Source organism: Mirounga angustirostris, unplaced genomic scaffold, assembly GCF_029215605.1.
Source record: "Mirounga angustirostris isolate CCGP_5_RB_7025 unplaced genomic scaffold, mMirAng1.0.hap1 SCAF_3, whole genome shotgun sequence".
In the NCBI taxonomy this organism is placed as follows: Eukaryota; Metazoa; Chordata; class Mammalia; order Carnivora; family Phocidae; genus Mirounga; species Mirounga angustirostris.
In genome coordinates, this window is record NW_026991711.1 from 165,017,665 (window position 1) to 165,031,549 (window position 13,885).

Below are 13,885 nucleotides of genomic sequence, written 5' to 3' on the forward strand. Positions count from 1 at the left end.
ATGACCAAATTTCTTTTTTTTTTTTTCATTTCTTGATAATTAGGTAACAAGTCTCCACAGGTATTGCCAAATCTGTATCTTGCTGTATGTGTGCATGTTTTCTAAAGCTTGGCGATTGCTTTCTATTGGTAAGTAGGATAACTTTCAATACATATGTGTTTGTGTGTGTTGACTTTTCTTGTCCAAAGTCTTTTCATATAGTCTTGAAGCCTTCAAACTATAATTTAAAGCAAGACAGCCTCTTTGGATTTATGGAGTTATTTTCCCTTTGGCTAAAACCCTCTATGGTCACAGACCACTAGATTTAAAAAGGCAAACCTGTCCAAAGACCAACATAAATTTTCAGATGTAGAGAAAACGGTGCCTGCTTATTAAATTAGTGAGAATATAGTATTTGGCAGCTACAAATAAATGATGTTTTTCCCTTTTAAGTTAGAAGCAAGATGGTTAGAGATGTGTGATATTTGACTCACATTTGTCACGTTTAGCTACATTAGTTGAGAATAATTTGCATGTTACATCGTGCGTGCTTACTTTAGACTTCCATTCAGTTTTGACTAGATAAATGGGTTCACCTTTGCCAAAAAGCTCCCAGTTATGAACACATTTAAAACAATTTTTCCCCAGCATACAGAGAATGAACATGAGCATTAAAAAAAATTTAAAAAAAAAAGTCATGTTGCCTCAGCAGACCCTTCTCCAGTACTCCAGTGTTTACCTGATGGGGTTTTCTAAATGCATGTCAGGCATTCTCCATTGGGTGCCTCCATCCATTTTCCATTTGTCCTTTTGTTTCATAGAAATTATTAATTTTAGTCCAATAAAAACAGGGCTTTTTCTTTTGGTGATTCATTATTGGAAACCATTTTCATGGACTTTGAGGGCTTTTAGAAGAAAACATGTTTATCCTTGACAGATCTTGGTATTTTTCCACATCTCACAGGAACCTTTCCAAGTCTTTTTTTTTTTTTTAATAAATTATAAGAATGGAGACTTTCTAAGCTAAAGTTGATTCACTGTACAGGCTTTCTAGAGTAGTTTCTGGGAAAATGCTGCACGGTGTTTACAGTCATGAAACTTGTGTGAAAAGCAATCACCTTCACTCCCTTTTAACCCAAAGATGCTATTATGAAATGCAATTTTTGATAACGTTTATATTTGGAGTTATGTTTTATTAATGGCCTATGTTATATTTCTATAGAAATGGGAAGTACTTCTCCTAATCCTAATATCAATACCTCATGAGTAGAAACTAGGTACAAATGTCAGATGGATGTTATGCTCTAATTAGTGTCTCCCCCCTCCCCATCAGCCAGTTTTTCTTTTAATTTTTCTTTTCATGCTTATCACCTGACATGGTGAAATACCTTCTAATGACATTATGTATCTTTTTATTTAATGAGTGTGTGTGTGTGTGTGTGTGTATACTGTTGAAAATGTCTACATTTTTTTGGATGTTAGTCTAAGTGTTGCAAATCAAGTCTGTCTTATTATTCAAATATGCAGTCCAATAAGGTTCTGGGCTAGGAGTTACTTGGTCTCCTTAAATTGACTTTGTGCATTTCTAACTAAGAATACTGGGTATATTCTTACATCTCTTGATACCAGATATTATTCAAGATACAAATTGAGTTGGGCTTAAAGGATAAATAGGACTTTTAATCAATAATAAAAATAATAATGATGATATTTATAATAATAACAATGGGTTAGCATTAAAGGAGCATCTTTTTTGTGGTTAGGCACTCTTAAGTTATATCTAATATAATACAACTCAAGAGGAAGGCTCAGAATAATGAGAAGGTATTGAAGTTCGGCTTCTAATTCTGGTTTTATCATTAAATCATTCCAGTTACAGGCCATGTAAGTCATCTAACCTCTCAGTGCCTCCAATTTTGGAGATATTAATGGTTACTACCTCTAGGAGTGGTATGAGAAAGAAATGAGATACTATGTGCTTGAACATGGTAAATGCTCAGTAAATGTTAACTGTTATTCTTCTATTTATTATATAGATGAAGAAAATGATTAAGTCATAGAGAAGCTAAGTAAGTTCCCTATGTTTAAGAAAGTGGTTTGAGGCAGATTTGAACTCTGGCTCCAGAAGCTAGGTTCAACTACCAAGGTTTCTAGGAAAGGAAAGAGTAACTGCAGATGAGGAAGCTTGAGTGTGGTGTTGGTTGGAGTCGGGGGCGGGGGGGAGGGCGGAGGGGAGGCAGTGAAGAGCATAGATGAGTGAATACAGAGACATGAGGCTGGATTTGGTCTCAGGCCACTTGCGGAAGGCCTTGTGAGGCCTTGGATAGAAACAGAGACAACCAGGAATCAAGGGAAAATAATCTGTTCTATAATTATTTTGCATTATTTATGTGTATTGAATAAATTTGATGTGTAACACTGTATAAATTTAAGGTGCACAGTGTGTTACTTTGACACATTTAGATGTGGTAATATGATTACTGTTGTAGTAATATTTGTCGCATTACATAATTATAGTATTCTTTTGCATTTCAGTGAAAAAAAAAAAAACAAACCCAGCATTTTCCTTTGATTTAAGCTGTCTTCTAAGCAGTACTGTGATTTCAGTGAATAAATATGAGGTACCAGTTCAAATGGGAGGGTCCTCAAAGATTAGGGAATTTACAGAAGAGCTCTCACTAGACACCATGTAGATGAAACTAGTTTTTAGCCACAATACAGGTTTCAAGCTCTGTAGTTCTACAAACTATGCCTTCTCACTGCTATGGATTGATTTGCCTCAAGGATTCTGATTCTAGCTAATAAAGTTCGCAAGGACTATAAGCAGATGCAGAACATCTGCAAAGTGGACTAGATATTGAACATCTGCCAGCCAACATATCTTTTCCCTATTGAGCGATTGATGTGGGAAGTCAAGTCACAATCAGGTTACTTGGGGGACATGAAACCAGAATAAGTTCAGGAAGTCACATGATTCAAGCAGGGTCAGCTTCATGGGCATGTGACCTGCACAGTTGCTCAGGGTCCCATGTTCCTAAGCGCCCCATGTTTGGTTCAGTATTCTGCTATCACCATCTTGCAGTTCTTAATTTTTGAACAAGGGCTCTATAGTTTCACTTTGCACCGCGCCTCAGAAGTTGTGTATCTGGGCCTAGATTAATGAGTTTAATGATACTACACTATAATCCCCGATGGGTCACCCATTTCACTGTTAATGGGGCTTCAGGTTTTTTCCTTAATGCAGTAGGTCTCTTCAACTGGATAAAACTTGAAATGGCTTGCTAGCATGATCACCTCTGACTCCATTTTCCTGACTTTCGTTACTATCTTATTGACATACCTCTTCTTTTGCCTGCTTATATAGTGAATTAAGTATTGCCCTGGGTGCATTTCTTTGAGTTGATTTTATGTATTTATAAACAGACCATTACATATTTATTTACTAGATTAGCTTTCTGAAAGAATTCATGTTTCCCAGTTCTTTCTTTCTTTCTTTTTTTATTTTTTTAAAGATTTTATTTATTTGAGAGAGAGAATGAGATAGAGAGAGCATGAGAGTGGGGAGGGTCAGAGGGAGAAGCAGACTCCCTGCTGGCAGGGAGCCCGATGCGGGACTCGATCCCAGGACTCCAGGATCATGACCTGAGCCAAAGGCAGTCGCTTAACCAACTGAGCCACCCAGGCGCCGTCATGTTTCCCAGTTCTTTAAGAAGTGCCCTATATGTTACTTACATGTTGTGTATGAAATCAATGTCAATAACTCTGAAATTTACATGAAAGTACGATTAATTAGCATAGTAGGTTGGAGGATAGAATATAAGCAGAATCATTTTGGTAAGATAGAGCAGTGTGGCTAGAAACCCAGTAGTCATTGGGACGGTAGGTTGGCTGACAACCATGCTGTTAAGTAAATGAAAAGACTTAGGTAAGAGTTAAGGACACACATAGAGTTTTTACCCATCACTCCCAGTAGTCGGGCCCTTTCTAGAGTTTTTAATCCTTGGCAATATGAGGAGCCAGGAGAGTTTACAGGAAAGAACAGACGTGATTGATGACAGGATAGTAGGGGGTATAGAAGAAACATTAAAAAATAACACTAAAAGTTGGTCTTATCTGGGGGACAAAAAAAAAAATGAGGGAATCTTAAAGTCTTCAAGCACTTGAAAGTTTTTGAAACAAATTGTAGGAACATATTTTTTTCATTTTAATAATGAATTGACTGTGGAATTTCAGCATAAAAAATTTGCAGAAAATAATGAGTTAGACACTTGGATTATGAAATCAGTGAAATATTAAAATTTTATTTTTTATTGCTTTATTGTAATAACTGTGTTCATCTGTATTTGTTTAGAATATGAATGTATGATTTAAAAACCAAATGCCTATCAATCAAAACATTTCCCACCTGCTCTCTCTTATGGGACTATCAAAATAGTAAATTAAATGAAACCAACATTGTTTTACTACTTGTCCATCATAAAATATTACTGGTTCCAGGTGAGTACCTATTTATAAGGGTCCTTTGAAGATTTAATAGAGGGTTTTAAATGAATGGAATACCATGCAACGAAAAATTTTACATCATAAACAAAAATGAGAGGTAAACTGTCAAACATTTTGCAAAGGTAGAAAAACAATATACTTAAAAAGAGTTTATACATGCTGGTAAGAAACACTCAAAGCAAAATGGAACAGAAAGGTAAAGGGTATGAACAGACCATGCACTGAAGAAATAAAAATGGCTTATGGAATTATTTTCAATATCACTATTAATCAAATAATTGACCTTTAAAAAAGAGAATATAATATTGTCTGCAAAATTAGCAATGATTGAAAAAATGATACTACTTTGCACAGATAACCTTCATTTTCATGTGTCCCAAATGGCAGAATGGCTAAATTATTTATGATATGACTAATTATGTTATGAAATATTATTCAGTCATGAGTTTTCTTCATTTTTGCAGATTAAAATCAGAGAAAATTGCACACAAGAAAATCCTAAGTGTAAATATCAGAAACACCAGTGTTATGTATGGTTCAAGTAATGTTGAGATATATATGTAGATCCATAGAAGAGAAGATTGGACCCAAAACACCAACACTGTAACAGGAGTTTTCTGGGATTTTCGATGATCTTGTATGTCTTCTTTTCTCCTGCGTGTCTTCAGAAATCTCTCTAATGACATCCTTTTGAAGTTTGAAGTTTTCTCTTCCCATCACACACACACACACACACACACACAAACACCACACCAGAGGGAACTGGGGGAGATTGCGATCCCTACATATTCTTGCCTCCACACTTTTTTACCTGAAAAACATAAAAGCCTAAAGTAGCAAAGTGCAGAAGTGGCCATTGCATTTGAGAGTATTAGTGCGAAGACTGACTTTTGAAACCCAAGATTGCTGATGGTCTTAACAACCTGGATTTTTGGGTCCAATCCTAATTTCAAAACTTGTGTTCCATTTTTTTTTTTTTTTTTTTTTGCCATAAGTATGCTCAGTGTGTTTCATTTCTTGACTTAGAAATAAATCATAGTTTTTATGCCTACAGAATATATTTTAGATGGTTTAGGAAGAAGGCCTTTTGTGTGAAATAGACATTTGCGGCAGACTCTCAAAGACCATCTTTCTGCAGTTAGAGGCAAGACCCAAAATGCAAGTACTCCCGGAAGAGGTAACACACCTCCTGTGACTGTGAGCAGGGAGCAAGGACCAAGGACCCCAGGCTTCTTGTCTTCAGGCCCCAATTAGTGAGGCATCATTCTATGTGAGTTTAATACACCCATAATCATAATTACAAATCTTGACATTTAGATGCTCCCAAAGTCAACACCCATCCCAGCAGGGTTAGCCACATTATCACTAGTTAAAGAGATACAGAGCAATTAGAAGCTAAAGGAAAAGGTTAGCTCTACCACACAGAGGGAAGGAGTTCAGCCGCTAAACCCACCTGCAATTGCAGTGTTAATTTTTTTAAAATATTGGCTTCAAAGCCTTGTCACCCATGACAAGGAAGATCTGAATCTAAATGGAATATTTAAGAGAAGTGCTTCCTCAGCCCTCAATCAGGCTGCACACTGACCTTTGCATAGTCTCCACCAGTTGCTCAACTGTCATGAAATGCTGGAGAAAGTGGAACATCATTGGACCTGTCATGAGGTCAGTCAGCCGGTGCTCAGGCCAATTTGCTAAAGAGTCCGTTCCCTTACCAGTCCGATGAAATGTAGTACCAATTAATCACCAGCTAATTTTCAGGGAGTTGAAACTTCCTCGTATTTGTTGTCCACTCATCACTTTACCTGGCCTTGTGGGATCTTAGGCCCGGAACAGGAGGCAACCTCAGTGACACATGAAGCTGTCGAAACTTATGTTTTAGGCCAGCAGGGTGACAGGCAAGGGGACACCTGCCTCAGGCCAGCACTGCCCTATTTTAGTTAGGGGGCTCTGTGTGGTTTGCAACCCCCAGAGGTAGGGCGCACTGCTCAAGTGCATGCAACAGACATTCTCTTTTTGAAACTCGTAATGATCTCGTAAGACCTCATTGTTTTTTTCTATCAACCTATCAATTCTTTATCTGTCTTTAGAAGGTGGTGGCTTTGTCATTATTCTCTGCAGAGGCTTTTTATCTGAGAGCGGTTGAGTTGTCTTAAAAGCAGAAAGGTTTCTTTTTTTTTTTCTTTTACCAAATAGACTGTTCTATTTGTAGCCAAGTCTCATAAATTCAAATACTTGTCAAAATAAATGAATAGTATGTTTGTTATATTCATGACTTAAAATCACGTTTGATTGCTTACTCATTAATCCACAAAATTAAGCAACACACCCTGGATTGCAGTCATTAGTACAAATAAGTGGGGTTCTTCTAGGCGTCAAATGTAGTGGAACTCATTGTATGGGTGTGTTTGTTTCGAAACTAAGTATGTTGGGCGCCTGGGTGGCTCAGTTGGTTAAGCGACTGCCTTCGGCTCAGGTCGTAATCCTGGAGTCCCAGGATCGAGTCCCGCATCGGGCTCCCTGCTCAGCAGGGAGTCTGCTTTGCCCTCTGATCCTCCCCCCTCTCATGTGCTCTCTCTCATTCTCTCTCAAATAAATAAATAAAATCTTAAAAAAAAAAAAAAAAAGAAAGAAACTAAGTATGTTAATGCACAAATTAGTTTTATAATTTCAGAAGGTTTCCTCTGGAAGAAAACCAAGTACTTAACTGCAGTCCACCAGCAAACGGGGTTGAGATCATAATTAACTAAGTGGATTTTCGATGGAAAAATTGTAAAATGTAATTTTACATTGAGCCTCGAGGATGGGCAGGAGCTATTCTGTCCTCTGTAGGAGAATACATGGTAAGGGATGTTACCTTTATTCTTAATTGGATGGAAAAATCAGGACTTGGGGAGATGGTGTCCACCTTAAAAGTGTAGACATCCACATAACAGAGGCTTTGCTTTTCCTCTGGGGTAGAGCAGAGGACTTAAATCACTCATTTACCTTAACCCTTTCCCTGTGCCAAGTACCCACTAGGAGCTTGCAATATAAAGTCAGGTTGTACTTGAAGGGGCATCTGGCTGGCTCAGTCGGTACAGCATACAACTCTTGATCTCAGGGTCATGAGTTTGAGCCCCACATTGGGTGTAGAGATTATTTAAGATAAATCTTTAAAAAAATAACAAAGTCAGGTTGTACTTGAATTCTCTCCTCTGTAATGCGGGGCTAATACCGCTTTTCTCATAAGGTTTCTTATGAGTATGAAATAGAATATGTAAGCATTTACAACAGTGCCTGGTACATAATGAGGGCTGCGTAATTATTTGTTAAAAGCATTTTTTAATTATGTGACTCATGGTTTCAAATAGCTTCCAGTTTTGTTTTTTTGTTGTTGTTGTTTTAAGTAGCTTACAGTTATAGAGGCAAGTAAATCAAGATCTTTGGGCTATGTGACAGGTAATGATGGAGACATGGACAGTTTTGTGGGAACACCAGAGAGCCTGGTGGAAGACCTCATATGGGGGACTTGAACTACATTTTGGAAGCCATGATAATATATAATAAAGAATTTTAAGTTGGAGCAAGACCATGCCAGATTGTATGATGGAAAACCCACTTCAGCAGTGGTGTTGGGGGTACACATCGGGGGGCTGGACTGGAAGCAAGAAGTAAATTGAGGCCTTTGCCGTGGAGATGTGAGGCTCTGGCCAGAGGCACTGAGGCATTTTGTTGTAATGGAGTAATCCCTGCAGAGAGAAAGCAACCTTAGATTCCAGTAAGTTACTGCCTTCATGGATGGCTGTGGTAGCGCTGGGCCTTGGCCAAGAAATTACCAAAGGAATGTTTCTGAGACAATTACAGCTTTGCTGTGGATAGAGAATAGAAACTGGAGGGAAGTAAGGAGAATAAAACTGAGCCAGTGAAATAGTACTTATATGAATCTTATGACATTGTCAACATATGTATGCTTTGTAATTTACAAACTAATTTTCCCTGTGCTATTTTATGTTTCGTAGTGTCAGTTATACTCCCTTAAAAAAGAATACTCTTCCAAAAATGCAGTCTGGGTGTGTGTGATTTAGTTAAGAATAATTTGAAGAAAAAGCCATTTGTGTGTACGTGTGTCCATGCATTTTAAAACATTACCTTCATTTCCGATAAGGTACACTCTCCCAAGACCTTTGAAGCCCTTGCAAATGGATAAAACTGAGGAATGTCCAGTGATACAATGGGTAAATGGCAAGCAAAGCCACTCAGCAGATTGGCATCATTTCTAAGAATTTATCAGCTGGTTTAACCTTGAGGATCTTTCACTTTCTTGTGTGTCCGCCATTTTTAATCTGTGTAATTTAGAGACAGTGAAAATAGTATTACTAACAAACCAGATATATTGAGTTTTTATAATCTCTGACATTCATGTTACCTCAGAATGCTTGAAACTTCTTCCAGCTTCTTTACCTCTATGCTTTCCCCACTGCTGCCCCTGGGGGCCCTTTTTAGGGGTAGGGCTTGGCGGCTGCCACCTGACCTCCCTGGGGCTCTTTGCCCCACCACTGCTATGGATGGTGAAGGGCACAGAGGAAAGTGTCTTCAGGCTTTCCTTGTGTATATTAGGTGTCAGTTGTGAAGGTTGTTTCATAAATGCTGAGCTGTGACTACGAAGGAAAGTCAAGAATGCAACAAAAACAAACCCAAGATTCTCTTGAACGTCAGTCAGTCCCAGGAAGCATATGATTCAGTATAAACGTGTTTAATGCATACCTGGCTTCTTAGTGAGTTACTGCATAATTAAAGGAGGTAAAGGTACTTTTGGCCAAAATATTGGTGGTTTTTTAATGGGCATATTTTTTTGTCATCACAGGCAATGTAGGCAGCTGTCTCTTTAAAAAGCACTGAGAATAAATAGGGTTCTTAGTACAGTTGAATAAATTATGTTATTTTCTTTAGAATGAAGCTTAAATCTGTAAAGTTTGTAAAGGTCCCTATTATGGATTTTCAGTTTGGAGAGGAAATGAAAATTGGTTTATCTCATTTACTGAATGTCGATTGAACTTTGTGAGAATCAGAGCTGTTACATACTTGCTCTGAGGATGCTGGATCTGATCCTTGCATCAGATGAAGATGCTAACATGAGCATGCTAATTTTGAAAATCTGGATTAAATGCTTTTAGCTAGCTGTCAAAATCCTATGAAGGAAGATCACCTATTTTCAAACCTTTGTTTAAAGTGGCATAAAATTAACTCACATAGCCAATTGTTATTTAGTTACAAGCAGATGCATACATTTAAATGAAATTCTGCAGTGTTTCACTCTCTTCCCAAAGGTGATAATGTGTTTTCCTCTACTTGTGAAATTGTTGTAATTTCACAGTCTTACTTAGATTTAATTGTGTTTATTAAGATTTGAGACAAATGATTCCAATTTTATTTTGTAGGATCCTGGTTTTCTTCCTGTGTCTTTTAATTTTATTTGATAGTTGTTGGTAATATGGAATATGGATGAAACAGTAAAAATGGCAATATGTTGTTAAATTCAACAGTTTAACCCAAAGAACTCAATATGGAAAATAAGCTTTTCTTAGTAGTACATTAGTTTACTTGACGTGTAATTAAAATAGAGCCACATATTTCTTACTGTAATTACTAATACAAAAAAATACACTTTTATAAATTGTATTCTATGAGCATTGGGATCATTCTTTTCTATTCTCTATGTAGGCTAAAGATAATAGCATCAGATTATAAAAACTCAGGCTATAAAACTGACAGAATGCTATAGGTTGATAACAGAGCAAACCACATCATGAATATTGAAGGACTCTGCAATAAATGCACTTGGTGGCATTTATTATTAAAATATTTACTTGTCAGTGTAGAAACTGAAGTCATTGGTATATTGCTTCCAGTTATGGTGGAAATAGACAGCACAACCCATGTATTGCTAGCTGGAAGAGCAGTACTGCACGTCTAATGGGTTGTGTGTTCTTGTGTGATGAAGAGCAAGAAAAAAAAAGAAAAACAAAAATTACCTATTTGATGTGTTTGATCTTGGTGCTTTCTCTGTTCCTCTGTCAATCCTGTGATGAAGAGATTAAAGAGAAGCAACAAAGTAAAAGCAGAATATGGATAAACAAGTCAAGTGGGATTTAGTCTGGAAGCCAGAGAATGTTAGCTATGGTAGGAAAAGGAATTAACATTTAACCTTCCATTGTGTACCAGGCTCTGTGCTAAGCATTTAGGCATGTTAGGGATATTATCAAGGAAATTAACATTCTACCTCCACTTGACTCACCCCCCAGCGCATGCACACACACACTCGCACGTGTGCACACGTGCAAACACACCTTTACTAGTGATATTGATCATATAGTCTCGCTGTTTGAGTATAAAAACAGGTCTGAGTCCTTGAAGAGATGTTGATGGTGTGAAATTGCAGAGAACACATGGCTCTTTTGATCAAGTCTATTACTCAGGTTTCATGGATGTTGTAAATTATCCAAAGTTCTTCTATTTCTTTTCATCTTTGAGTTTTTTGTTGTTGTTGACTTTTTCATTATTTTAACCTTTACAAGGTAAGTATGAGAAAAAGATGGAAATATTCTCTAACGTGAGGTTTATGGGTGATATTTTTTCTAAGAGAATCCTAATTTCAGATGTTCTTTCCATATGCCTTCAGGGGTGGGCAGAGGATGCTTGCAGTTACCAAAACCAGTGCCTAATCTTTGAATTGGGAACACCATCCACATGGACAACTGAGATCTAGTTATTGAATATAATTTGGACATGCTACATTAATTTGCTTCTTTTTCCATGTTTTCCTAAATTCTATTTAGAAGTTAAGTGTGTTCCTGAGAATTACACTCTGCCTTGACCTTTCAAACAGAGGTACGAAACACATGGATAAACGTTGTACCTCTTCCTGGTGCCTTGATTTTACTGGCAATTAAAGAGAAAATCTTTTTGTATTAAAACAAGCACAGAAAGCTGGTAGAATGCAAAATATAAGACATGAATTTGTAAAAGCTGAGCCCTTCAACTGTGAGCTTGGGATATGCCAACTCAGGCTAGGTCCCCACTACCCTGGAGGTCTATTCACATTTGTTCTCAAGCTACGTTGGGGCACACATCTAGAAGCTTGACACCAGGTACATCCAAGTGGCGTCTTGGAGGAAAGTGGGCAAGGGAGTGCCTGGAGCCAGACTTCTAACCCTGCTCCCTCTCCATCTGCCACACACCTCTAGTGTGACACTTCTGCTCCTTCAGAGACCAAAGAAACAGATTCTCCCTTTCAAAACTGAGCCTGAAAAAGAAAAGAGAACACACATAATCTCTATTTTTGGAGCTCGATGTGGCAGAAGCAATTTCTCCCAGTGTTGAATAGAAAAATGAAGAATTTCTCCCCCATATCAAAACCAAAACAACAGCAATAATGATAATGACACTTGGAGGATCTTATGGGTATGTATTGGTTGTTTATACTCATTCATTTCTAAAAAAAAATAATAATAATTTGAATGTTTATTCTGAAAACACATGAAAAAATCCAGGTGTCTTTTATCTGCTATCTTAGGTGTTAGTATCTGTTCTTGCCTCATTTTACTCATTCCAACAAATATATGTTCAGGGCCTACTATGTATATGCACTGTTCTAGGTGATGAGAATACAATAAAAAAGACAAAAATCACTGTTTTCTTGGAGCTTATATTCTAGTACTGTGAGAAGACCAACAATAGCTAAGACAAACAAGAAAAGATGAAACATTGATAGGGTGATAAATGCTACAAAGAAAAAGGAAGAGAAGGTAGGAACTGGTAGTGATGTTGCAACACAGATGTGTGGTGTTTAAGTAAAGTTGGGAAAGATAGAGAAACAAGTCATGTACGTGTCTCGGGGAAGACTGCATCAGGGACTGAAGGGACAGAGGGGACAGCAAATGCAAAGACACTGAGTTAAGAACAAAGAAGAAGAAATCATAGCTGGATAGAATCCGGAGAACAGGGGAGAATGCACACAGAACATGAGGTCAGAAATTTCACAGGGAGCCCATGACCAGATAGTCCATTGCAAGGACTTGAGCTTCACTATAAGTGACATGGGAAGGCAACTGATCAGAGGAGAGACATGACCTGCCTTGTGTTTTAGTAGGGTCAGTCCGGCTGCTGTGTTGAGAACGGATTGAAAGGGAGCATGGGTAGAAACAATGAGACCAGACAGGAAATTGTTGCCATAATCCACAGGAGAGACTGGGAGTGGGGTCCAAAGTGGTGAGAGTGGAGGGGTGAGAAGCAGTTAAACTCTGACTATATTTCGAGATTGGTTGACAAATTGCTTATGTGGGGGGTGGATGAGAGAGGGAGGAAGGGAAGGAAAAAGGCATCAAGGATTAATAGGAGGTTTTTAGCCTGAGCAATTGGAAGAATGGGGTGCCGTTAATTGGGATGTAAAAAGATTATGGAAAGAGCTTTGGAAGGTCAGTTTTTCAGTTTTTGACATGTTACTTTAGACAGTGGACCATATGATCCTGGAGTTCAAGAAGCAGCTCTGGGTTGAAGATTTAAGTTTGGAAGTTATCAGCATATACTTCCATGTATGCCATGAGACAAATGAGGTGTCCAAAAAAAATTTAGACATATTTCACATTTTTAGAGACAAGGAGGATAAGTAGAAGGAAATTTAAGGGAGGGCCTGGAGAGTTGAAGATGTCCGGGAAGGCAAGTGAAGAAAATAATTTAAGGAAGAGGGTAGTGATCGACTGTGTCCTTAAATCAAGCCAGAAAAGTGGCTTGGGATTTAGCTACCTGAAGATTGTTTTTGACCTTGATAAGAACAGTTTCTATGGAGTGGAGGGGTGAGAGCCTGACTGGTGTGGTCTCAGCAAAGAATGGGAGGAGAGAGACTAGAAATTACTCTGTGGACAGCTCTTTCAGATTTTGCTTTCAAGGAAAGTTGAGAAATGGGTATAGTATCTGTAGGGGTCCTGAGAAGGTTGTTTGTTTCTCTTTTTGTTTTGAGTGGGAGAATGAATAGCGTATTTGTGGACTAACCTTCCTGTGTCTCTCTGGGGATAAGATGCCTACATACTGACAGAGATCTGTGCGGACAGAAGTTTTGATTGGGAATAATGGCTGTGTGAAAAGATTTTGAATTATGGGGTCTTTGGGAAATGTCGGTGTTGTGCTGGGTGACGTGAGAATACCGACACTATGGAAGGAGAACAGAAAGGTCACCAGAAGATGGATAAAGCAGCAGAGGAGGAAGGCATCCAAATGAAATATTGCTTGTTTGCATTTTGCGTAGCATTTAGGTTAGTATGGGCCCTACCATGTCAGTGACAAATCTTCCGTATGCCTTAGAAGTTTAGTCTAGGTGAAACCTTAACAACAGAAAACTTTCAATAGAATTCCTTCTTTCATGTCCATC

The 13,885-nt window shown here is 38.0% G+C and overlaps 1 protein-coding gene across 3 annotated transcripts in view; it reads left to right on the plus strand.

Annotated features, from left to right (window-relative positions):
• Positions 1 to 13,885, plus strand: part of PARD3B (par-3 family cell polarity regulator beta) — a 1,000,807-nt gene that overhangs the window by 389,092 nt on the left and 597,830 nt on the right. The window contains exon 2 of one of the 3 annotated variants that reach the window (XM_064586959.1): positions 44 to 128. The exons of the other annotated variants lie outside the window; for them this stretch is intronic. Within the exon in view, the coding sequence (XP_064443029.1) occupies positions 87 to 128 (42 nt within the window). The 5' untranslated portion in view covers positions 44 to 86. The remainder of the gene's footprint in view (positions 1 to 43; positions 129 to 13,885) is intronic. 3 annotated transcript variants of the gene reach the window in all.